General features: G+C 45.5%; 1 protein-coding gene across 1 annotated transcript; it reads right to left on the reverse strand.

Moving 5' to 3' along the window:
* Positions 1 to 1194: 1194 nt before the first annotated feature.
* ipo13b (importin 13b) lies at positions 1195 to 27143 on the reverse strand. Its single transcript, XM_086224370.1, has 23 exons — positions 27054 to 27143; positions 26537 to 26623; positions 19785 to 19910; positions 19324 to 19680; positions 18698 to 18951; positions 15789 to 15929; positions 15251 to 15392; positions 14371 to 14537; positions 14019 to 14136; positions 13645 to 13792; positions 13361 to 13542; positions 13177 to 13203; positions 11186 to 11320; positions 9206 to 9358; positions 8803 to 8883; positions 8541 to 8678; positions 7062 to 7158; positions 5254 to 5306; positions 2844 to 2910; positions 2677 to 2735; positions 2461 to 2550; positions 2167 to 2348; positions 1195 to 2063 (listed from the first exon to the last, which is right to left on the reverse strand). Exons 1-23 carry the CDS (start codon positions 27141 to 27143, stop codon positions 1967 to 1969), a joined length of 2991 nt encoding a protein of 996 aa, XP_086080496.1. The 3' UTR covers positions 1195 to 1966.
* Between the last annotated feature and the right edge of the window lie 423 nt (positions 27144 to 27566).

Raw genomic sequence — 27566 nt, forward strand, 5'->3', positions numbered from 1 at the left:
CAGATCCAGGGGATCTTCCTGACCTGGTGGTAAATGAGGAGGTCTCCTCTCTTCTGGAGACGTTCACGGCTGTAAAACAAGCAGCCGCAGATGTGGGATGAAAACAGGAGTGAGTGAGAGCCTCTGAAGTGTTGGAAGGAGAGAACAAAACCTTCCCCACACGCAGACGAGTCAAGAACAGCAGTCTTAGATATATTTAATAAATTAAAGCCAAGGTACAAAAAAATAATGTACATTTCATACCTCCCTCCCCTCCCCACCCCTCCTCGGTCTTTCAACGGTGATGAACATCGTTTCAGAACAAGACCACAGCGCAGGTCCAGGAACATCCACTCAGTCACAGTCCAGACCAGACCAAGGCGGAGCCGCCACAGCTGATCTCATCCCGCCTCTGCTTACATCACCACTTTCTGTAGAATCTCACATTGTTTGTCCCCTGAACCCCCGAAACCCCCACAAAACACATACATGCTACATGTCTGCAGGCACCTCGGATAAAACAGTAGGATTAGACTGAGAGAAGATTTATAAGAGACCACAAAGTACATTTCGATGCTGAGTTATTAAATGCCAACCGGTCCTGCTGACTCACTCCAGTGTTATTTCAGTCGTCACATCTCTTCACCAACGACCTCTCTGACGTCACAGATTAGCGCAGAGTCTCCCTTGTTGTTGCTGAGCTCTCTAATCCCTTTTGGTCGTCTCCAAGGCAGCGATTCCCCCTGGATGACAGCGTGCAGGTAACTTGTTCACAAGCATTTCATTACGGCCAGTAGTTGCTGAGCAGTCTGAGCGAAGGATAAACAGCAGTTGTGGTAACCGTCTGGTCCGCGAGGAGGTGATGAGAGGGTGAGTTAGCGGAGTGGAGACGCTGGATGAGTGGGCTCGGTCTTTACTAGTCTGAGTGAAGCAGTCCATCGGCCGTGTGGAACAGGTAGGAAGTTATGCGTGTGTAGTGTAGGTCCGATATAAGTGCACTGAACGAGTGGATAAAGATACAGCTGTGCACACACAAACTCCTCGTACTCACGTATGAACACACTCAAATACACACACGTGTTCAGCAGTAACTGTTAATATGCACAACTGATTAATATTTCTGCACTACTACAGTGACTAAGCAGTCAGGTAATTCATCCCTCCTCCTCACTCCCCAGCCTGCACCCCCCCCCCCCCCCCCCACTGCCAGCGACTACAATCTCTGCCCCTCCCACCATCAATCACCCACCAGTCACGCTGCAGCTGAGGTGGGGCCGCTGCAGCGTGACTGGCGGGTGTATGCACGAGCTACAGCCCTGTCAGGGAGGGCCGGAGGGGCCGCCCACAGCCTTCAGTCCTGTTGTGTGGTGACTCTGCCCCCCCACCCCCTAGAAGGTGTATACAACAGAAAAGGACAAGCTCACTTAACATTTCCTGATAATTTGGCAAATCGCAGGGAAATGAGGTGGAATTGTATTAGTGTGGTGTCTCCTGCAGAATCCCCCACAAGTCCACTGTCCTCCTATTAGCAGCAGCCACACGCCATCTTTCTATATGTGTGTACAGATATCTATATAATTTATTCGGAAAAATACTGTCAAGTAGCTATGTACGATACCACTACGGTTTCATATGGATGCTAGGACCAGGAAACAACCTAGGAGCCATGGCAAGATCTAGAGAGGCAGAACAAGACGGACACTGGAGCTGCTGGAGCCTCCAGGGACCATCGATGCCATCGAGAGAGAAACAGGCGATCTGGTGCCAGAGAGCAGAGAGGACAGCCTCCCCCCAGACGCTGGCGATGTCATGTTTGTCCATTTATCCCATGGTAGGTCTTTGCTGGCATGGTTCCACGTCTTGTTCTGCGGTGGATGGGTTCTCTTTACAATCATGTCTTCACTAATGGGGTTTTGACAGAACTGTGGTGTTGTGGCATCCAGCTGTTAAGCACTGAGGGCAGAGGTCAGAGTTCAAGGGTGCAGGTTCAGTATTCAGCGGCGTATTCTGTACCATGGAGCCCTCGGCATAGCAGCGTGAACTCCTTGACGATGTCCTTCACCCTCCTCTTGTTCACTCGTTCTCTGCATGACAGGAGAAGCAGTAGATCAGTGAGGCCAGGACACACGGGACGAGCTGAACGGTTCACTCGCACACAAAGGACTGAGAAACATGCGGCGCTGTTACCTGAGGATTTGCTGTGAGAAGTTATCCTTCTGTTCGGCGGTGACCCGTGATGATGGGAACCCCGGAGGCTGCAGCGCCTCCTTCAGCCACACAGCCAGTAAAGAAAAGCAGTTCTTGTTCAGACAGAAAAGCACCTCCGCAAACTGGTCCATCAGGCTCCGAGGCGCCCCGCCACCAATACCCTGGAGGGAGCGCAGAGGGGTGATTTCACAACTTTGTTGCAGTAAAGGAGGATGCAGTTGGAGGTGAAGTATGAGCAGTAGTGGAAACGATGACGTCTGAGGCGCCTCTCACCTCCAGAATGGCCTGGATCAGGAGCTTCCCATCCTCCTGCACCACCCTGGCCAATGGGGGCACGTCAGAGCAGTGGGGCAGCAGTTCAGTCTACAGCAGACACACACACACACACACACACACACACACACACAGTCCGTCAAGTGCAACACTCTTATAAACATACAAACCTGTGTGTTTGCGTATGTGTGTTTGTGCACGTGCGCACACACTCACAAAGAACAGGCATGTTGACTTGACGGTCTGAGCTTCAGGAAATTTGAGTGACAGAACTCCTGAAGTGGGGGATAAAGAACCATGAATGAACAGAGGGAGGATGGTGTCACCATTTGCATTGGCAAAACTCCTCGTTGTGCGTTTGTGTAACTAATGTGTCAACTCACCACAGTGGAACACTGCTTTCACGTCAAGGCTCTCAGACAAGAACAAATCGGGCTTCCGTTTGAGGGCCTAAGAGGCAATAAAGGCATTAAACAGAGTAGGTTTGTCAGCCTGACCCAGTCGGTGCTGCTGCACCACATTCAACTGCTTAAGCTCCTTCAGTACTGCTATCACCCTCATAGCCTGGTAGTCAGACCTGTCAGCAACACAGGACAGAGCAGATCTGCCTACTAGGCTACAGTGCTTCTCCGTGCCTTCTAGCTCATACAGAGATCCTCCAATGCAGAACTCAGCAGGTATAACAAACAAATTGCAAAGAAATCAAACTCTGAAATCATTGGAAACTCAAGTCAAACTAAAGGCAATGATGGTTTTGGCTTTGTCTCTTGACATCAGTTTCTATCATAAACATTACTTTTCCTTGTTTTTGGTTGACTGGATCGAATATGCAACAGAAGTGTGTAAGTAATCAACATGTGCAGATAAAGAGAATACAACTCATCTCGTAATAAGGAACTCATTCAGGATGGAGGAGAGGAGAGAGGGAGAGGGAAAGAGATGAAGGTTAGATCTATCCAAAGATAGAAAAATAAAGGAAGAAGAATGAAGACGGAGGACAAAAATAGAAAACAGGAGAGCCATCAGCCAATTTGTCTGAACTGATTAATATTAGTTGAATATTAATTCTTATTTGGGCTTTGATTGGCTCTGGGCTAGAATGACTTCAGAGGAGGACAGAGCTCGGAGACTAACCAGTCACCTGGGATCTTCCCCAGAGCATCAACTAGCATATCCATCTCAGGCCCGGAGTGTGTTGATGTTCCAGGGAGCCGATGTGCCGATGTTGACTTTACAGGCAAAAAAAGATCAGTCCAGGTGGATATTCAGGTATGAGGTCCCACGTCCACATTGCTGCAAGGCTAAGAAGCTGCATGTTGTACAACGTAGGCATAAAATGCTTCTTCTCCCAAAAACTGAGATTTACCTTTGGTCACTGCCCCCTGCATGATTTCTACCTACAGACTTCAGAAAACACCAGCCACTTATTAGAGCTGGAAGATATCAAAAACAGCCGAATATTTGTTTCCAACCTCTGGTTCCAAACTGGAAGTGTTGGCTTGTCTGGTTAAAGCATACGGCCGGATAAAGACGTTACACACCGAGTTTCACTGTCGTTAGTGGCTGAACGCCATAGCGAGGAGGAGGAGGGAGTTAGCGTTGTTTAACACCCGGTTTCCCGCAAAAAATACGTTCTTAATAATTTTGAAGCGTGTTTGAAGCGTGTTAGTCAGATGTCGTCACAGATAGCAACAGACATGGCACAGACACGTCACATACATGACCGTGCGTCATGCATCCCTGGTCACTTCATTGTCGCCTAACATGAGCTTTGTAGTTGTAAAGACTGCATTTATCTGTGGTGTTCATTCATGAGCACTATCTTGATCAAAGTCTTATAAAAGTTTGGTTGCCATGGAGACTATTTTCTATAATAATCAAAATCCAACTGTCATTGCCACTGAAAATACCGTCAATAACACAGATGCTCCTTTTCTATAAAACTGATGTACTGTCGTGCGTAGCAGTCGCCGCTAAAGGGCAGGCCTGTGCTGCGTGACCTCCTGGCGTGACGAGGCAGGCAGCGAGGGGAAACAGCAGCAGCCCAGATGCTGACTTCCATGTTGGCCTACAAACACACATCATCCCTGCTTCTCTCTAGCAACCCAAAAATAAGTGACTGTTGTTTTCTGGATTCTGGAGTCATCAAGAAGAGAAGAGTGGACAAAAGTGTCTTGGAGCTGCGTTGATGCTGAGTCATCCAAAGGTAAATCACACTTGGGTGAAGTAGCACGTAAATATGCACTGTTATCCAGCTCCAAATGAGATCTCCAGTTGGAATATTTTTAGTTCTCAGCAAACTGGAACTGCGTGCTCCCAGATTAAAGATAAGAAGGTGAATGGTTCTAATTTTTGTCACATCATTCTTCTCTTGGAACATTTCAGGGGCCGGTCAAGACAGTGTGTCAGATTTAATTAATTGCAAACAATGTTGGTATTTCAGGTAATTATGGTTCACCAGAAGATGAGGATAATGGGATCGCATGAAACAGTCTCAGGTCAAATGAAAAGGTCCTGATGGTTCAGTGTGAGCGTGTGTGCGCGCACGCATGTGTGCGTGTGTGGTCAGGTGACTGTTAGAATCCAGGGAGTTTGAGGAGAGAAGGAAATCTCTTCTTCAAACCCTCCCCCAAATGATTCATTCCACTGCCTCCCCTATGTGATGGGACGTCTTAGAGTCCAGTAACAAAGAACAGAAAGAGGGAGGGAGAAGAGGACAGAGAGGGAGAAATCAGAAAAAGAGAGGAAGAGCGAGAAACCCAAAGTGAATGAAATAAGAAACCAAAAACACACCTGAGCTTGGAGTTGCATAAATGAATCAACAATATCAGGATGATCCCTGGGTCCTAAAATATAATAAAGATGAAACTTAAGAAATCATAAGAGAAGAAGAATAATATACAAACAGCAACTGAATAGATTCAACAGTCATGTGGAAATAAAAGAAAACTCAAAAATATTTCATTGAAATAATTCACACGTGAGTAAGGAACAAAGGGGAGGAGGAGGAAGGGGGCGGGCATATGAAGCTTTGGCAGAGTCTTGAGAGAACAGATCAACCAAAAACAGAAAACAGGCAGAAGACAAAGACATGGGTCTTTTTGGAGAGAAAAAAGAAAGAAGTAACGAGAGAAAAAGAACAAACCTAACAAAAGAAAAAACAAACAAAAGTGGGTTTGGAGTGGGAACCCAGGAGGCACCTCTGTTACTGTTACAGTTTGGAGGAAAAGGGGCACCAAAGCTGAATGGACCCCCTTTTCCCTCCCTCACTGAAACACTGTCGGCATCCTCACGATTAAATAACAAGCAACACATCTGAATTCAGGTTTGAAGAAGTGTCTCAGGGAGGAGGTCAGGGTCCAGGGTCCATTCAGAGCTGGTCAATACAATCCCCTTTACTTCAAAGTTGAACTCGTAGCTATCGGGAAGAAATCCCACCAACGGTCAGGATAGGTTCAGATATCACTACCTCCCTTGTGCTGGACACAGACTACAGGACTTCTTTAAAAATATGGGAGATTGCAAATGGTGGACGAATAAATGCATATTTCCTGCAGACTGCAAATTCCCAACTTGCAAACATGTTTCTCATGGGGCAAGATTGATGCTGAAGGGACTCCAACAGCAAACTTGTCATGAAACAGAAGAAACATCTGTAGTGAGCGCCCAGCTTTGGCCGTTCCCAGACTCCAAACAAGTTTCCTGCTCAATACCCCCCTTCGGCCCTCATCCACACACACACAAGCCCTCGAGAGAAGACAGGGCTTATTCAGAGGGCTGTGGTTGAGAGCGCGACTCTAATCCTAGCACAGCCGTGGCTGCAGCCATATTATATGTCAGCCAACTGAATAAGCTAGTGGTCTGTGTGCTGTGACCTGCACTGATACAGTCTACTGAAGGGCACCTGCTCAGAAAAGAAATAGTTTAGAGGCAGGAAGAGAGGCAGCCATTACTGAACCAGTTAAAGCAGGGAAGGAGGAGAGGGAAAAAAGGGACAACACAAAGGGGGGGGGGGGGGGGGGCAAGGCACACAGAGCTGGAACATGGACCCTGGGTCAAGCCGAGTCAATTACATGACAACATCTCATCAATATTATCTTAAGATGACCTGACTGCCACACACAGAAAAACTGAACACTTTAGAAAAGACATTTCTACGCAGCACTGAAACTTGATATGACACAAGACTGAGCTGATGAACGAAGAGTCAACGCATGACATCATTTTACAGCAAGGGTCAGCACGAGTCTGCATCATTTGAGACTTGACTCCATCGCACTGAGCACACTTTAAGATTCTTCCTAGGTTAATGAGTAACGAAAGCAACATTTAAAGGTCAACTGTGACATCAGAGTGCAATGAACTCCGATGTTTTGTCTTCCTGAGCGGTCACCAGAAGAAAGAGCAGATAGATCATACATTAAATATGCAACAGATTTATTTTCCTTGACAAATCTGGTCATTTTCACTCTTCTGCTACATCAAGATTCTGTCTTTGGCTTGTCAAATGACATACGAGCAGAAACATTCAGATATCTGCCACTGACTCTAACAGGTGCATTTCACAGCAGTCACAGTCCCGCCCCTGCAGTACCCCCTACCTTGCTGGAAGATGGACAACGTTACCGAGGTAACGAGCTCAAACAGAGCCTTGATGGGTGGGAAGTGGTCCGTCTCACTGGCAAAGATATGCACCATCTGAAACAGGAAGACATGGCATCACGCACGCTTGCTGGGTTTACTTGCACTCAAGCAAGCAGGTTATTGGAAAGAACTGGACCAACATTCTTTAAACATTCCTTCTGACCCCCAACTGTTTTACTTTGAATTGGTTTAAGCAGGAAGTTGCTTTTTCCCCTTCCTGATCAGAGTCATGTGTCCACATGGTGGCGGCAGCAGCGGCTCTCTTTCTGAACAAGGCCTTACTTTCTTTCTTGATCAAACAAATTACAACTGCTTTTAACTTGACATCTAAAAACATCAGGTTGCTGCAGAAAGATAAAAATAACCAGACTACATGGGTCCAATGTGACCACCGCTGAATTATCTCACTGAGAGAGGAAGCCAGTGAAGTATGTTAATACACAATTTGTACTTCATATTTGTCTTTGTTTATTTGAAGGAAAAAGGGATCAAAGTTCATTGTACTTATAAATGAGCATGAAAAAATACAAAGACACTAAATAATCTGCAAACAGGCTTTGGTCCCTGCTCAGCCAGTTAGTCTGGTCCAGCTGAAGTCCTGCTCCTGGTGAGAAACTCATCTGGTGGCTACAGGCGGAACAATGGCGGGATGGTGCCTGTGCAGATGCAAGTTAATGGAAAGTGTGAACGGGTCCTTAATCTTTCGTGGGGAAAAAAAGCCGGCTGAATATCCAGACATGAGTCACAAGTGTAACTGTGGCTGCAGTTTCATAAAGGTTTGGTTACCAGGGTAACCAAGGTTCTCTGAAGTATCTTTTTGCTGTCTATTCATGAATGCTGGACTCGGGACCAATCACAGCCCGACCAGCGGCTGCCAGCCACGCGTTCGTTGTCGGATTAAATTTCAAAAATGTCAGACATTTTGGTCAGCCACTGTCACGCTCTCGCACAGTGGAAGCACATGTCAAGAGCTGATTCCCCAACTTCAGTGCATTTTTCTCATTATGCCAAGTGGCACCTTGCGTCTGACTGTGACGCACCACGTCATTACAAGAGGCCGGCTGGTTGCTGTGACCACAGCAAACATGCAGGAGAGGAACGCCAGCTTTAACAGCTTCCTCTCAATTAACTCATTTAGTTTCAACATATCGTTCTTCACTTTCTTCTTTACGACGCATAACAATGACCCCTGTGCATTCCAACAAAGCTTTATTGAGAATTGTCATCAGCAGCTGCAGGGGCCACCAGCTCAGCTGTGAGCTTCGGCTCTAAAACCACCTTCTCTTACACTGTGAGCTGGAATTGAACAACATTTCTAAAATTATGAAGTGTGGTGGCTCCCTGCCTCCCTTTCTAACAAAACTTCATTTACATTTGCTTTCCCTTTACATGTAACCAGCCAGTTTGTGTCTGTCAATACACACGTTAGTGTGTACCTGTCTTGTGAGGTCCAGGGCTGAGGCCTGGGGTATGGTGCTGTACATCTGTCCAAGCATCTCACTGAGCTGAGACACCATGGGAGCAAAGTCATGGAGCAGAGTCTTCACAGACTTCTCAAAGATGGCGCACACTGCCTGAGGATCAACATGAAACAACTTTCACTGACATGTCATATCTGGTTAGATGGATCGACTTCTGGGGATAAAAATCAGGGGTCTGAAAGTCAGTACGTGCACATCAACCCTGCTGCAGACTCACCTCTACGACCTGGGAATCGTTCAGCCACTTACTGAGAACTGTCTGTATGAGAGCAAATACTTGCTGCAAAACCACCACAACCTGAAACACAGTAAGAGAATAGAAGGCAAAGCCCCAAACAAACAGAAGCATTAGACACTGGCATTTACACATCAGTGAATTACCAGCAGAATTACTGATGACTATGCTTGAGGGACAGGGTGCAGCTGTCCTGTGGGCAGTGGTAGCTGCTGAAGTTGCCTCCGGGGGTGTTGGGCTCTTTTACTTCTATTGAGCTTATATTGGTAAGCTGGTCATTATATTGGTCAATACCACTGTAGATTTAGCTTCTGCTGATAGCTACTGTTTTTGTCCTGTCACTCAACCATATTACTGATGATGACGATGTTGCGTGGGGACTGACTGGGTTCGGTCCAGGTGGGGGTGGAGCTGTTTTTACAAGTGGTGCCGAGCCATCCCCGGATTCATCATCCTGCTTGCTGATGTCGAGGGTGGTGAAAAGGTTGGACAGCAGCCCCAAGATATGGATGATCGCTAATTTATTGGAAGGATTTGGCTGAAGGAAGAAAACACATAGGCAACCCAATCAGAAATACTTACATTCACATGACATCATTAAAAATGTTCGACTGCACAACCCACGGTCCGTCCGGCACACGAGGTTCATACAACAGTTGAGCTAAGCTAAGCTAGCAGCGTAGCTCTCGGCACGCCTGCGTCAGCGCATCTCTCGTGAAGGTGGATGTGGTAGATGTGCATTCAGCCCACAGGAGGAATTCTACTGACCAAGAGCTTGTGCCAACTGTTCACTTCACTTTGAGATACCACAGCACCACCTTCCTGGACTCACACAAAAATGGGAATATAGACATTCATGTGATTACACTCTGAGCAATGACAAGAGCAGAATCTATCATGATGATTCTCCGATGATGTAACCTGTTGACTTTGCCTACTGCTTTTTTCTTCACCGACCGATGTTAGCATTGTCGGCTGACTCTGATGTCCACTTCAGTGTAACGCACTCTTTGGCGTCTTACAGAAAGTATAAACATTTTACATACAAACAAGATGAAGAGGCAATATGATGAAGAATACACCAGCTGTACAGCAGCATGTTAGCATTGGCATTGTGAGAATGCCATCATGCAGACATTAGCATTTAGCTCTGAGCAGCCACACAGAGCTGCAGGCATGTCTGAACCAGCTACTTGAGGACACAGTTTGACATTATATGCACACATACACACACATGCACACACACACACACACACACCTGTCACAATAACTATTAATGTATTGACCTTGATGGACTGCCACATGTAGGTGTTTCCTAAGCAATGTTTTGAAGTTTTGATTTATGTAGCATATTTTTACATTTATAATGTGGAGCTTTAAATATTCAAATGAATTAAAAGGTGAAAGGGTACACTTTCATTTGTATGCCAATACATTATCATCATACTAGAGTCATTAAAAGGTCTTGACAATCACATTGTTTTCTGCAATAAATTTTGTGACATTTTTCTGTCCCACAAAATGTGTTTTCGTGACATCTACCTCTCTTACAATGTTGCTTCTACTGTACAACAGAAGATTCCGCTCCACAAGCCAAGCAGGCCGACTCAGTCATCAGACACAACGCTCATTCACCCTGATCTAATGGAGCCTGGAGTTCTGCCCACTAGGTGCCACTATTTGTCCGGCTACAGGCCCAGCACCTGATTCCCTAGTCTGATGTAATGCCGATACATCACATTCTAGACAGAAAACAATTATGAAGGGAGGAAGTGGGAAAGGAAGAATCATATATTCTATGACTGCATGTGTTGTGTGTGGAGGGTGGGGGTGCTGAGATGGGGCAGAGAGACAGAGAGAAATGAAAAGCTTCATCTGAGCTGACATCTCTATTCACCTTGCCTGAGGTCTTTTCTGATGGCAGAACAAGGAATCAGAAGTAATTCTGCTTTGTTCCGTATACAGTATATATCAAACTGAGCAAATTTAGATCAGGCCAGCTCAACTTGTACCTTCTACTCTGAAAGCACAAAGACCTGGTATTTAAACAGAAAAAAAGAATTGTCTTTTGCATGAATGCGTGAATGCACATGTGAAAGCATGATCAGTAAGTCTGCTTGAGTAGGCACTTTTTAGTTTGCTGGACTCAGTTTGTGCATCCCTTACTGCAGCGTGTGTGTGTGATTGCGATGTCCATGTGAGTCACTAGCCCACAGTGCATGGTCAAATCCAATCTGGTCCCGCGGAGAAATGTTCCACTGCAGTGACACCACACACACGCGGCCTGTTCCTATTGGCCGGAGTCCAACTGTGCCTGAGCTGTGTGTGTGTGTGTGTACTGCTACATGTTGTTCTGTCTACGCACCGTCTCATCTGCCAGTTTCTCGAGCTGCTGAATGTAGGGGGTGATGAGAGAGTGAAGGTTTCTCAAGATGTCTTCCACAGGGAGAGCAGAGAGCAGGAAGCCGAGCGCCTGCATCAGCCACATACACTGACTTGTCTACCACAAGAGATGATTACAGGGTTACAAACAGTTCAAGTGAGGAGAGAGCTTGAAGGCAGTAAAGGAGCAATGTGGACAATTTTGTGGGATCTTTGAGCAGAAATATAACAGAATTATGTCCTCACATCGCCAACTATGAATCTGTGGGTTTTTAGTGGCTAAGAGAATGAGTCTTTTTATCCACAAAGGGAGCAAGTCATCTCCCAGCATTATTTTTCCTACTAGCATTCAGGGCAGACACGCCCTACTCTGCTTCTGATTGGCTAATGAAGACCCACCTGCCTCGTGCGAGTTGCCCCGGGAGGGTTGCTATGGAGGAGCGTCAGAGATGAGCAACTGAAGCTAAAACAGTTATAGATAGCTGATGCTAACCTTATTTCAAACAGCAGAGCTGATTTCTCCTATGTCAATGTGCACATGTATAAAGCATGTCCTCAGAGTAACATGACATTTGTTTGACAAGCATGTTCCTTTTGTTTGTGTTTACTTGTGGCTGTTATGTAGGTTTATTGCAGCTGAGCACTGACGGACTTGCACACAAGAATTTTAGGCACTTTAGGACGACACTGATGTGACAATATACAAGCTGAACTATGAACAATCTCACGCCCTCACCCTTGCTCTGCTCATGGTGTACACCAACTTAATAAAAGAATCATCAAGTTGGAATTTGCTAGAACGTGTTCCATCACAGGTGCAGCCACTTGTCTCACCAGCTACAATTCTCTGTAAGCCAGAGTTCTATAACTGTGGTAGCACAGACTGTTCGTCTCCAGTGCTGCACATAGCGACCCATCGGACATCTGGGCAACAAGTAAGAGGCAGAGCACGCAATCACATGACACCTGGAAGACAACAGGTACTGGCCAATCAGAGGCTGGGTGGGGCATGTCTGCTCCACCGATCCCTCTCTTGCTAAGGGCTAACAGCTCTCGCAACATCCCTCTTTCTCCATGCGAACACCAGACATCATCAGAACAAAACGATATTTCCTTTAGTATTAAAAACGTCAGTGACACACTTAGCAGATGTGTTGATCGTGATGATCTCAGCAACAAAAAAAGCTATGCCCATGTTACACATTATGAACAGACCTGGTGTGTTTCTGGCCTAAGTGGGATGGCGATGGCAGCATCGGACATCCCCACACAATTTATGAGGGCACATGGAGATGAGGACCAAAGTGAGAGCTGAGACTGAGGTATATTTCAGCCATATGGCCCTCTGTTATTATAGGCTGTGAGGTTGCAGTACAACGGAGGGGGGAGGAGGGACCTTCAACACAGGCGAGACATTTGCATTGATATGATCTGAATTGCATTTAGATGTCACACATTTCAAATATTTTGTGGCAATTGTCTGTCAGAAAAACCTGACGACATATTTTGTTATTATTTCAGGATGATTTTGATACATTTATTGTACTTAAATCTGCGCAAAATCTAAGTTGAAAGCATTAATCAGAATTAGTAACGCACTAAGCTGTTGATGTCTCACATCTTCTACAGTCATATGGTTGTTTCAGCAATAGCTGGGAGGTTAACCCCTGCCCCTCTCCTAATGTCTCTTCTATTGCTGCATTTTCAACAGTTGCACTGTATGTGTTTACGAGTAAATGACTGCTGGTGCGGACTCGTAGTCCCACAGGCCATCGCAGATTCTCTGGAGGGGGGTTGAGGTTAGGAGGAGCAATCTGCATCTTGAGCACGAGCGATCACAACATCTTACACACTGCTACTTTAAGACTGCTATACTGATACATGATATTTTCCATCACAAACAGAAACATTCTATAATCATTTTATGAGTCTCTTCTGCACAAGTGCAAAGACAGAGAAAGGACAAACACTGACCTTGTGGATCTGTTTTATCAGCACCTCCTTGAAAAAGACAGAAAGAAAAAAAAGTTACATTTGTTATGACAGCTCAACAAAACCCACATAATCTACCAATGACGACTAATCCCAAAAATAAAAAGAAGGCATTTCTAAGGGTAAAATTTAATGTAGAAAGAAGGAACAAGACATGTGCTTGTACCTGAGAGACGGCTACTATGTTGGTTGCGTAGGGTGGCAGGTCATATTTGCATTCCCTACAGATTTTCTTAAGTGTGGAGACAGAGGAAACAGAGAGGTCTGGGTTGCCTAGTGCTTGCAGCACCAAAGGCAGGACACTGCTGAGCATCACCGGGTGGTCTGCTAGCCATTCTGCCAGTGCACCTGGTAGGAGGATCAACAATTAAGATACAGAGTGAGGGACAGTTCTGGGCTTTCACAGGGAAAAACATCTCGATTGGATACTCCCAGTTTGAGTTGACTCACCTATAGTGAACATGACAGTGTCCGCTAGCTGCACGTTGTTGATGCTGATTCGGGGGATGAGACCTATAAGGCCTGGAATGACGTCGGAGTAATTCACATCTATTGTCTCTGCTATGGACTGGAAGCCATACAGCAAAGCTTCAGTGTGCTGGGGGGAGAAGGAAGTCAGTGAAAATCACTATCAAGATGATTGGAATGTAAAGTTTGCTTGGCTTTAATTTCAACTTGTCTGAGTGTGCTAACTTTATGCATGATGATGGTGTAAATCAGCTAAGACATGATATGACACATTTTTAGTACTTGCGTCAAAGGGTAGAGTTTGTCTTTGTGTGTGTGTGTGTGTGTGTGTGTGTGTGTGTGTGTGTGTTACGCACCTGCCATGATGTGGGTTGCTCGTTCGTCAGCAGTCTTCCCAGTTTATCATACAGGTTACTCAGCAGCTCTGCTCCCAGCATCTCATACACATACATGAGTGTGTCAGAGATATCCACCCTGATCGTCAGAGAACACACATTTTAGGGATCTAAAAACTATTAATCTATTTGCCAGTCCAGTAAGAGCCTATTGGAGAAAAACACACCAATCATCTTGTCAATGAGTTATTGCTGAAAACACTTAAAAACTGTCGCGGCAGCACACAACTGTGAAGAGCAGAAATGGAAGCATTACGCAGTGACAGAGTCTTAACACACACGCACGCACGCACGCACGCACGCACGCACCAACCTGTAGATCCTGAATTGTTCTTTCTCATCTGGGGACCAGGATGCATACTCTTGGTCTGAGGGGAACTGGGCTTTATGTAGTAGGACGTCCACCAGCTGGAAATACACTGGCCGGTAGACTTGCAGATAGACCACCTGCTTGTCCGACTCAAACGACATAATTTCATCCTGAAGATGAAGGGAAGAAAAAATCTCTTTGTTCAAGATTCCAAAGTTATTCATGCAATTTTTGGACAAATGCAACTTTTCTAGCTGGCATTTCCACGTTATTAATTCTTCATTAATCACGATGATAAACAAGCTTCGATAGGCAACCAAGAAATCAAGGCACTGATTGCAGGTGGTGAAGGAGAAGACAAAGCAGTTGTGATAGCAAGCGTGCATAAAGGAGCCTCGATACTCCTGAGTCAGCACTTGGTCGTTATTCATCATGTAAAGTGGCACACGTGAAGTGTGAAGGCTCAGTACGCTCACTGTTTTTTGGCAGGCTGCTGCCAAACAGCATTGAAGAACAACTGCAACCATTTTGAAAGGGAAGTTTCCTGATGGGAAGAGGGAATTTCTCACCATACGTTTATTGAATTAAATGGTGGGCTTGGCTGAGATTAAAAGGGGCTTGACGTGAAAAAGCCCACTTACCTATGACACATTGTCTGAAGCTGGATGTTCCCCCCGCTTCATAACTCATTACAGCCTAATCATCCAACCAGAGCGGCCAGTTTATGACCACAATACACAGTTTTATTTCAGGGTTGCATTTACAAGTCTAAAACAAACAATACTAGGGCAAAGTGGGAACATCATCCCAGTTGGCAACCGTGTACATGTACAGCTCGTGCTCACAGCATCACTGCAATACGAGATTAGAAAAGCTCCCTTACTTGCAGTGTATACCAGAAGGTGAGCGTTAGCGAGCTGGTGGTCTCATTGACTGGGTAGTGGCCGGGGATGCCTGTGCAAAACATGATCATGTTGACTAATGCGAGGAAGCTCTGCCAGTGGTCCACCTGTTCCAACAAAGTCCTAGAAAGAGAAGAGGGGCAGAGGCAGGGAGGAAGTATGAACTGGCAGCTGTCCAGTGCAGTTGGTACACAGATTAACCAGAACTTCTCTCTCTTTGTGTCACTTACTCAGCAGAAGGAGCAAAACATGAACAACTGACTTCAGTCTAGCTGAGTGTGAGGCGGATGTTTCTTGTCCATTTACTTCTTTTTTTGTAATTACTATTTTAAAATGGTATTTTCTTAATAAACTGGCTCAAGACATTTGGCTTAAATTGCTATTTATGTAACATTTTAGGTTTTTTTGTTTTTTCTTTCTAGACTAAATGATAATGGAAACTTCTTGGAGACCAATCGTTTTAGCCAGAATGATTGTACTGTGACATTCGTATACTGATGAGGACAAATGGAAACACACCTGGAGTGGTTCTCTCCCAGTGTGACGGCAATACGGCAAATACCATGGCAGGTCTCCATGTCTCCATTCTGGACAGCCTCTCTGAGCTGCTCCTGTAGGGCCAGCACTTGAGGAACCAGTTTCAGCAACGTGTTCACATATCTAGAACCCAGTGACCCCAGGTTACAAACAGAAACACCAGAATAAGTCCAGCTCATGTAAAGGAAGTGAGTTAAAACCAAACATAGCATAGTAACAAAAGACAATAACAAGGCAGGTACAGCAAGGGACCCTCCACTGAACTGACTCACATTGCTCTCAGCTATGCTGATGTATTTCTTGCTCATTCTCAAGACAAGTGTTTATTTCAAATCCAATCTCAGTCCAAGTCAGTCCAACCTCTGATCCAGCACACCCACCATAGAAACCCACACATACTAGCAACCAGAAAATCTATTCAAAGCTACTGCTCAGAGCTGTGCGGCTGTCAGTTATTATTCCATCTTCTTCCGGCTGTCTCAGCTCTAGAATTCCTTTGCAGTGCTCAAACACATGCAGGTGCTGCTGACACACACGCAAAATCCAACAGACACACTAATGCACACACTTAATCTCACACTCCAATCTGCTCCTGTGACAACATCCGACAATATCCTCCTGTCATCCTTAATGACAGCTAATGAAGGGGTGACATTTGAAAATGAGGTGTGGAAAAATGGTGTGCGTGCGTGTGTGTGTGTGTGTAAATGTCAGCGAGGAGATGATGTGCCTGGCTCAGAGCTATAAATGTAAAGTCAAGCCCATGTGTGTCAGGTCCTGAGGAGTTTGGCAGAGCAGCAGCCTTCTGAGAATGTCAATAGGACACAGCTTCAGGTTGATTAATATTCATCAATGACAAGGCAAGGTTGTGTGACGGTAAGAATTAGTGTGTGTGTGTGTGTGTGTGTGTGTGTGTGTGCGTGCGTGCGTGCCTGTGTGTGTGTGTGTGTGCGTGTGTGAGGGAGGGGGGTGGTGCCTGCTGCAGTTATATGAATCAACTCCCAGCATCTCACTTAGGGTCTAACTTAGAACAACAAATGGTCATTATCAAGGCTGAAGTGCTAATGATGCTGATGAGCATCTTCTGCAGGTCAGATGTATCTGGTACCACGTTCACCGGAAGCACCTCTTATTCTAAATTCTTTCAGGCCCTCGTATGTGCAGGGGGGCCGGATCTGTGGTTTCTACATTATGAAGCTACGTCTCCTTCTCAGCAGCCATCAGCATCTTTGGAGAGCTCCACCCCGATGACATGTGATGTGTGTGAATCTAGCCTCAGTAATAAGCCTTTGTGTGTGTGAGTGTGTGTGTGTGTGTGGACTTCATCCTCCTGAAATAGAGGTGCAAGGACTGACTGCACTTAACTCCAAATGAGTGACTGGCATAGAGAGAGAGAGAGAGAGAGAGAGAGAAGAGCGAGAGAGATATTTCTGTGTGTGTGTGTGTGTGTGCGTGCATGAGTGGCAGACTACACTTATGCACTCAGAGGGTCATTCATTTTTAACAAGGCGCTTGCAGATGCAGGTCATGCACTCTTGGCGTAGGAAAAGAGGACGCGGTGTGTGTGATGAGATTAAAAGTGCAGATGGTTCTGTGTTTCCTGTTTTCCCTCATAAGATTTGACATTCTAGAGATTCCTCTGAGACTGTCTCCTCGACTGTCCTCCCTCTCCTCTCTCCCTCCTTGCCCTGCTGCTACACAGGTTTTGCCTCCTACCTGACTCCTCCTTCTCTCCCACCACCTCACCCCTCCCCCTGTCCCTCTCCCCACCTCTGATCCCCTCTGCAATTACTGCAACACTCTGAGACAGGGGAAATGGGTTGCCTGGCAACAGGATGCAGCTGGACCAATAGCATGCCCCCAAATGAGTTGACTGTAATGTGTTTAAACAGAGGGAGAGAACAAGAGACAGGGAGGAGGGCTTCGAAGTGATGGCGAGAGAAGAGAAAGGGAAGGGGAAGATCACAAAGAAACCGAGGTGGAGTGAGAGAAAAGATGAAATATACAAGACAGGAGGATCTTCAGAGAGGGAAAGGTGCGTTACACATGTTTGGAAAGATTAGATAAACACCTTAAAGCAGGTCTTCTCATAGATTCACTCATGTCTCATGAAGACAAATCCAACAATCACAGTACAGCTACGACATTCAATCCTATAATTCACATGTCAACACACACAACTAGGAGACAGTCAAGACATTTGGGAGACACACACAAGGGAGTAACAAGTATGAATAACCCAAAGAAGGGAAGAGGAAATAGATGTGAAATTGAGGTGGAAAAATTAACCCTACAGCACCGATCTCCAATAGCTCCATGGACGAGGCGCCCAGCAACACGTCCCAGGGTTGAGGATGTTCTACCTGTAACTCTTCTGACATTAATGGTCTTTCACCATCTGCTCTGAATAACACCTACATGATTAAGCTGGAGTGTCAGCTTCACCCTGCCCCCCCCCCACACACACACAGGTATGGCAGATGAAGAATTGTATTCACACACACTTTCACACCTTCCCTTGGTCTCCTCCTTTTAGCACCGTCCCATCACCCCCACTCTCCTTCTATCCTCCTCCTCTAGGGGAGGGGTAATGGGGGCCTGCCATGTCTGAATCAACCGGGGCATGATGACATCTCTCCCCAACTCTGTAACCATAGCAACTCCAGCCAACCGAGACATGCTGCTCTCTTCCCCCTGGCAGTCAGCTAGCCTTGTGTGAATCCCTCCCTCCCTCCCTCCCTCATGCCCTCCCAGGGCTAGCCATGTCTGTTCTCTACCTTTGGCTAATTCACCCAACACTTTTTGCCCTGGTGTAATTTCTCCTCTCATCACTCACAAAATCATTATTTCACTCTGTATTTTTTTGGGTGAGTAAATGAGCACACACAGACCTTTGGGAGTCGGGCTGTGAGATGGCATTGACAATTGCCTCAACCGCTGTGTCGAAGAGCTCTGGATCAGGTAGAGCACTGAAGCAGTCGTGCACCAGGCCTTCGCTCTCACTGAGGGGCACATCCAGTAGCACCCAGGATGACAGGCAGCGCAGCACGCGAGCTTTCACCGCCCCAGGGCTGTCCGTCCTTCGCAGCAGTTGCTGCAATAAGGGACACACTGACCCCCACTCCCGGCCCAGGGCACCTCGGACCTCCAGGAAGGAGAAATACTAGGGTTAGACTGCTGTCCTCTGCTACTTATATGTGTGTTGGGGGGGGGGGGGTATCATTTGATTTATCATAAAGCAGTGTTCATATCTTCTTTCTGGCCCAGACATGGTCAATTATGCCTTTTAATACCTTAGTTTGTGGAACATGAAGACATTTTTAAACCCTTCTTTTGTCATGTGTATCAAGCTTTCTCTGTTGCAGCTGCACTTAAATGTACAAAATGACAAATAAAGCCAAAAATATCAGATAAAAAGAGAGGACACTGAATATGTTGTGCATTAATTAGAGATGGATTAATATACTGTGGATGTTGTCACCTGTACAAGTATGGAAAATGCTACCTATAGACATACCTGTCCCTTTCGGTACTGTGGCAAGCGGATAGTCTGGAACTCCTCAGGAAGGACAGTGAGGAGCTCAAGCAATGCCAGGCACCGTGCCCGCCCATCTGCCCCTCCCCCCTCCTCCTGGAACACCCGCACCATCTCTGCCACGGCACCAGGCCAGGCCTCGGGCATGGTGTTGAGCGCCAGTGAGGCCAGGGCCACACACAGCCGAGTGAGCACTATCTTGGAGCCGGAGGAGAAGCAGGCAATCTGGGAGAACAGCTGGCTTTTCAGAGACTCGTACTGGTCTGTGGGAATGTCTGACCAGTAGCGAGAGATCTTAGTGTGAAGTGCACTTGCGCCAAAATACTGGATCTCTGGTACCTGCAAGGAATGATAAAATGCAAATGGAACAATCATTTGTGTGTGTGTGTGTGTGTGTGTGTGTGTGTGTGCGCGTGTGTGTTTGTATGTGTATGTATGTGTACCTTGTCAGGGCTCAGTAGAGCCCAGCTGAATTGCCAGGCCTGAGGAGATACCTGGGCCTGCATGAGCCATTTCTGGGCCAGATTCTTGTTGTCTATATTGGGGTCATAGTACAGCTGGTGAAGGGCCTAGAAAGATATTAGACAGAGGAGAGCACAAAAAAACCAACTGAAAAGAATCCATACAATATTGCGATGAAGAGCTCCATCTGAGCAAGGTTTATAACTACTGTACATTCCACATATTCACACTTGTGGGTGTCTGAGAAAACAGCTGAGAGTAGACGCAGTGCTGCTCAGCCTTGTTTAGAAGAAAAAGCTGGTTACCTTAAGAAAAGAGCATCTTTTTCTGACTCAGACATACTCATGAACTCATAATAAGACAGTTTACTTCGAAAACCTGAACAGTGCAAGCAAAGCAATGACTTAAAAAGAGCCTTGTGAAGTACAGCCCTGAGCTCTTTGACAACTTGAGTACAGGAAGAACAAAACAGAAGGAGCAAGCAGACAAAAAAAAAATGATTGTAGGAGAGAGAAATTAAAGCAGGCAAATTAATTAAATCAAGTAAAGAAACTTCCTATTCTCGTGGTGTCAGAAGACGAGACGTTAAAGCACTATTTAGAAGCAGTTTTCTCTTTCTTTCCCTACTACACTTACAGTACATCATTGGAAACCAGCTCTAATTGTCTGACAATCAATGATGCTTGTCCTCATCTCTGAAGCTGGTCGTGTAAATCTTCCCACCACTGTCTTTTCCTCCCATTTTTTTTCATAATTCCCAAGCCTCTGCAGTATGTCCACTTTCATTCAACTCCTCAGCTTCTTTAAAAATCTCCATTCCCTCGTTATAGAAGATCAAGCAGTCTGATAAGGGGGGGACGGACGACACTGTAAAGCACTGTAGCTGGAGTGGGACCATCAACCATCAACGTCTTCTGGAAGCGAGGAGTCTCAGGTGGTGTTCTCTCCACATCTGCCACGGTGCAACACAATTATGTGACTCCACTTAGTGAGCGTGAGTCTGAACACAGCTGGCTGAGCTTTAATTGGCTGTTTGTTCAGAGAGTCAACAGGCGGCACGGTGCTATAGGTCCAGGTACAGCATGTGTAGCAGGTACTAACTGTATGCAAGTGCCTTCTATCTTTCTCAGCGCTCAGGTCTCGATTCAACACCTCCTGTCCCTCTCATATTAAGGGTATTATTAAGCTCTTTGAGAGAATCTTTAAAGCAGTACAACTACTGTTCCTTTACAAACAGGCTATTTTCTCTCTGTGAATGACCAAGTGAGAATAGACAGCAGAGCTACACAACTGAAATACAAATGTTGCATTGTGTCCAGATTTACATTTTTTTTCTGTGGATTTTTATCAAGCTGGTTGTTGTCCGTCAGCTCTGCCTTTATTTCAAGAGTGGCTGTGATACTGAATTCAGAGCAGCAGCAGCAGATCATTACTGCCGTCCACGGTGTGATCACTTTCCTTATCCAGTTCCGAACAGCATCACGTCTGTGTCTGAGCACGTCAATGTTTCCTGGGTTTGTTATCAAAGCACAAGACACAGAACAGTCTGAGCATTCTGCTGCTTTCATCTCTTACACAGAACCCCTATCTGACCTCATAGAATGGGGAAGCACAATAATACTGCGTCCAGCTAAATTATGGCAATTTATAGTTTATTCTGAACTTATACTAACTATACTAATATATAGTGTAGCATTAACTTTGCACAACCAATAGTCATTAGAGAACTGCAATAAGGTCTCAAATGGCTGAAGGGTACGACACCTGACGAGCAGTTTTCTGTGCTAGGATGTCACCATCTCTCCCGACTGGCTCTTTGGAATGTGGTTGCCTCACAACCGTAGTCTGATCGATACGAACGTAGCTAATAATGTACATTGACTGTGTATGGTTGAACTAAGACTTTAAAAAGAAAACTACATGGCATGCACAATAGAAACAGGGACTTTTTTTAAATAAACACGTTTTAAATCAAATTTTGGTTCATAAACTCCTGAGTATCATCTGAAAAAAACCTCTATCCTACATCCCTACTAGAGAGCACGTAGCTTTAATTGTTCATTATTAATTAGTTCAAAAAACAAGAAAGAAGCATGCTGACCCCGAGTGTTTATTTGCAGCTAAAACAGCTACGGCTGATTCCGTCTATTTTCAGCTGGTAACAACCTGGCATCATCTGAGGATGGCGTGCTCTTGGCAGACACTGTCAAAGGTCATTAACCTTCTCTACATGTCTTTTCCATCAGGAGGAGGACAGGAAGATGGATGTAAGTGAGAAAATATGGCTCAGACAGACAGACTTGCCATCTGGTCTCGCACATAACCACAGATTTGCTGTAGCTGGTATACACTTGCACATAAAAACCCAGGAGAATGACTAAAGAGCAGGTTTTCAACACTGAGGCGCAGCCACTATGGATGATTGACTACATGATTGTTTCATTTATTCACACTTACAGCTGGTTAAATAAAGACACGCATTCACGGTTGAGAACGTTAAGAGCATGGTCCTCATATTCAAAAAGCAAAGCAAAAACCAAAACGCAGAAATCTTGCATATTTTCGGCACATCTTCACACAAAGGAGGTAACGGCATCTCTCTGCCATAGAATCACTGGGTGCTCTTGCCATCTGTCCACTAGGCTGTCACCTTCAAAGTCCCTGTCCTGATGGGAGGGCAGCGTTGGTGCTGCGCTGCAGAAGACATCACCACACCTATGACACACTGTGTCAGTGTGATAAAACTGGGATAATCAGACCCATGCAGAGGAGAGAAGATTAATGAGCGAACAAAGAAGAATAGCAGGGTGTGCGCGGGTGGTTGGTGACAGTGCACAAGCAGAGAGGAATTAAGAACACCCTGTTGCCAATAGTGATAACGTCTCAGCCTATGAGCTGCAAATAAATCCACTATAGAAAGTCTTCAGACCTCAGTTGTTTGTGCATTTTCAGTTCAAGTCTAACTTAAAGTTTGATGGTCACTGATTCAGTACAATGAGTCAGACACTGTTGTGCTTGAAATCCAATTGTCATGTTTACAATAGTTAGTTCTCTTTATCTTGAGAAGCAATTCAGGTCTTTTTTTAATAATTCAATCTTTTTTATTTCTGAAAATCATCTTGCAACCCCTCAGCTGTTTCTTGCGGCCCCTCCACTTTAGAAATCCCTCTACAAGCCTTGTAAAAACATGCCAGCAGTCCATGTGGCATCATGTTATCGATCAGACATGTGGCCCACCGTCAGGTGACATGCATTCCTATCATTTAATAACTGGTATTACTCATCATGCTCCCTCTTTTCCAGCCATCACAAACATACTTACACTACACACCAGGGCCGTATTCTACTCCTCTGCTCTCCTCCATATTACATCAGCTGTCTCCTCTCCTTCGCTTTTAAACTCCATCCAGTATCACAGTCTTGTTCTCATTTTAATGGAACAGGAGTTCTAAGTACAGCACTAGCAAAGACCCTGAGAGCTAAGCAATACCAAACAGACCTCACCAGCCTCCTTTGTGGGTGGGTGGGGTGGGGGGGGGGGCACAGAGCTACAGATACTAATATTACAGATATGAGCAGGAAGTTGAGCCACACTGACCCTGTTTTCTTTTTTATATTGTAGAAGGTGAAGCAGAGTGGCAAAATCCCTGTTAACAGCAAAGTGTAGAACTCTGAAATCCACCTGCTAAGGGGATGGAGGTTCTGGACAAGGCTAACTATAGTCAGGCGGAAATGTACAGCAGTATACATACCCATTCATCAAATACATGATGATACTCACAATGTGCAACTTTGTTTCACAGAGTGAACAAAGACTGTTCTATTGGAGACACAAATAAGCTCAACAGCAAGCACACATCCACCATTTCACCGTACAGCACTGACAAGTCGGCACTGCTGGTCTTTTCTGTCTCGTCCTTTTAGCAGCTGCACAGTTTGACGTTCTTTTGATGTCCTCGGACAAACACTCACGTGTGTGCTGGTGCTACGGAAGGAGAGTCCGTGATGAGTCATATTAACGGGTAAATATGCACATATAGAAAAAATAGTCATGAATTTGTGTATATCTTGGGGTTTGACTGCAAACTGTATGAGTATTTTTGTTTTTCACTGAAATTCTGATGTATGTATCATATCATATTTCCATTTTTTAGCGAACCTAACAGATACTGTTCATCCATCCATCCATGTTCTCCCTCTTCTCCTGTTCAGGGTGGTGGGGGAGGAGCCTATCCCAGCAGCCTTCCCCCTGGACAGGTCACCAGTCCATGGCAGGGCCAACATAGAGAGACAGACAACCATTGGCTCTCCCAGCCACGCCTACAGTCAATTTAGAGTCTGGATTAACCTGGTCCCTCTTGATGTCTTTGGACTGTGGAGGAAGCTAGAGTACCAGAGAGAACCCAGCAGGAACAGGGAGAACATGGAGACTCACCCAGAAAGACCCCGTGCTGCAGCCGGGGCTCCACCCACAACCATCTTGCTGGGGGGCCACCGTGAGGACCACTGCTCCACCGGGCCGCCCCTAGAAACTGTTCAGCATCAGCCAAATATCCCGTAGTAGTCAGCCCCTATTTTATAGCTCTATATTCATGTCACCATTATATTGCTACCACAAAATATACCATGAAAAATTGTCACTCAGGTTTAAAGCTGTGAAGCCCACCTTTCGCATAAAGGACATAAATTCACCACTTAATGCATCAGCTTAGATTTTTAAAATTTTACTAATAAGATGCTTTCTCATGCATACAGATTTTTCACAAACTTATCACCTAGCTACTATTCCAGCAGGTGGTCAGCATCTTGCTGATTTTATAAATAAAAATGGCACCCGTGCAAAAGAAGGGAAAAAACAAATCATTCCACCCACTTCGTCTAAATACGCTTTCTAAATATAGCAGAGTCTAAGCCTTCCTGAGAATTATACTTCACATGCCATTTTCAGAGTTTTGATCAGTTAATGAAATGAGTGTTGGTACTGCTGGAGCAAACTCCCACAGAATCTGAACAAGCACCTTCAAATGTGGGATCTCCCACAAAACATGGACATGCAATATCAGGGTGTCCAGTGAGGTGGCTGCCAGGTGCTGCTGTTCAGCAGCTTGTAAGGAGGAAATGAGCTTGAAGGTCAGACACACACACACACACACACACACACACACACACACACACACACACACACACACACACACACACACTTCTCTTGTTAATTAACTGCAGTGAGTTGTAGTAAGGAATAAATAGTATGTGACATTCCAATACATCCGCATACAGTTACTTATCCATAACCAACATATCAAGATTTTTATTCAGACGGCTGGGGCTGAAAACTGATTTTTTTTGGTTTAATTAATTATTCACTGTGTATTTTCCAGGTGCAACCCTTAAATTGCATCCTTTGTCATCATTTTGGTTTGTACAATTTTGTCAGATGGACACAAAAACATGAATATAGCGATAATAATCATTTTCTTCTTCAGTTCCACGGACCTTGTGGTTAATTATGGATGAGCTGTCTTGCCATATATTGATTATAAAAGAAACACTAAGTTGAGATGCTGTTATTATGGGGGCAAAGTTTCTGATTTACTCTCAGCTACGTGCTGCCTGCATTAATGGATCTTATGAAATACGGCACCATGTTTGCTGGCTTGATTTTGACACTTGTAGTTTATAATAGCTGAGACGTGTAAATGGAAGCAGCACAATGCATGAATGCAAACAAACTCCATGCATATCCATGCAGAGGGGGTATCAGTAGCTAAACATCACTTACCCTGTCACAAATTATTTATTACCCTCACAGGTACATTAACTATGTATTGGCCAAGGTAACAGACTAATGGCCAGCTGTTATGAATGTGAGAGAAAACATCCTGTTCTTTTCTGGTTCTCCACCACAAAATTACAAAAGACCACATTCTCAAACATGCCACTTTGTCCACCTGTACAAATTCCAGGTGGACATGTCAAACAGGTTACTCATCGGTTGACCTTCCTTGACATTTGTCACTCCTCTTCCTCTATTATTACACCATAAACTACCGTATCTGGTCAAATCCTTCCCGCCAGGTTAGTGTGCTTTCCTCCTCCAAAAATTCCTCTAATCATGTTACAAAGAACTACCTTCCCATTTCCCCCTCCCTCCTCCTTTTCTTTATTGGCACTGTCACAGTTATCGAACAGAGACCCCTCCCTCCCCTCATCCCCCAGTCCATCTCATCACATCAGCTCTGCTGTTCCACAGAAGCATCTCTTTCTCCCCTCCCTCCTTCTGCTCCCTCTCTCCATCCTCCCCATTGTCTTCCCACCGAGCCACTGACACTGGAGTCAGTGGCCACCCAGGAGGAAGATTCATCACAGCAACCTGGCAGCCAGAGTCAACACAAACACACACACACACACACACACACACACACACACACACACACACACACACACACAGCTGGCATAGAAGTGGTGACCTACAGCCTAAGCAGGCAGATATTTTTCTGGTCACATTTAGTCAATGTTTCCTTTCACATCGGTCAATAAGTTAAGAGTCATTGCAGGGCGCGAAGGAGGTTAGCGGGGGCAGATGAGCCGAATCACCGAGGGAACAAACACAATCTACTGGCTACACAATCTGTTTCTGTCCTTCTTCATGCGTCTTTAGTGAGCTAAGACCTCCCGACACACCCCAATACTATACAAGATGTCAGGCTGAGGGGCAACGGGTCCGCTGGCTCACCTTCTCTACGTTTTCCACCGTGAAGTCCAGGGCGTCCGGGGTGGCTGCTATCCTGTCCGGCGTCTCCATATCTCCGCTGACACGGAGCTGTCAAATTAGCAAAGAGGAGCAACACATTCAGCTAATGCTACACGTCGCTCACTGGAAGGTTTCAGTTCTATTCAGCGGGGATTTTAACGGTGGCGGGGGCAGAGTAGCTAGGAGAAGCTCTTGTAGTTAGCAAGACGACATCGCGGACAGGGTCTTGACGATGACACGAGCGTCCAACCGTCAAGCTAACTTCAGCTTAACTGAAGACCACCGACAGTGACGCTAACGTTGCACAGGCTACCACCGCTATGCTAGCAAAACTAGCTAGCGTAGCAGTCGGCAGCGATACGTGGATTTAGCAATACCCAATTATAAATCGATCCAAGAGAAAGCTATAGAAGCGTTCTCTGAGTGTGACAGCCTGACCCAAACAAGCCCGTCTGCGCGGACTATCTCTCGGCTGTCTGGAGGACCGGTATTATCACACCTTTCTGTCCGGCGACGGGCGAGAGAGACGATGCTGGCAGCGCTCTGCCGCCTTACCGCCTCTGTTCCGCCAGGCAGCTCCGCGCTGCATTCAGGGGCTGTGGGAAAAATCTCAATTACTGTCGATGGACCACGCGTTAAGTAAATCACTCGTTTCATACTGTAAATCTACCAAACACCAGACGCTGAAAAATAACAATAAATGTGTGTTTCACGGTATTACCTCTGATATTCGTCCTCACACTATTCGCTGATGTGCATGTCCTGTTTAGCATCAGATTAAACAGTTACGTTTCGTAACACGGTGTCCGTCATTTTACCTCCTAAGAACACTGAATGCGGCATTACAATTGACATCAGGATACGATCATGATATCATCGTTACAGAACGAAGACCTGTTTCCTCACAGGTTGTCAAATTAAAACGATGGAACACAAAATCATATGTTTGATAGTTGCATTACTGTATAATTATATCTTTATAAACATATTTGTGTGTGGGTGTTTGTACATA

Source organism: Aulostomus chinensis, chromosome 14 (assembly GCF_037954235.1).
Source record: "Aulostomus chinensis isolate RoL2024-O1b breed Wild chromosome 14, RoL_Achi_v1.0, whole genome shotgun sequence".
Taxonomy (NCBI): Eukaryota; Metazoa; Chordata; class Actinopteri; order Syngnathiformes; family Aulostomidae; genus Aulostomus; species Aulostomus chinensis.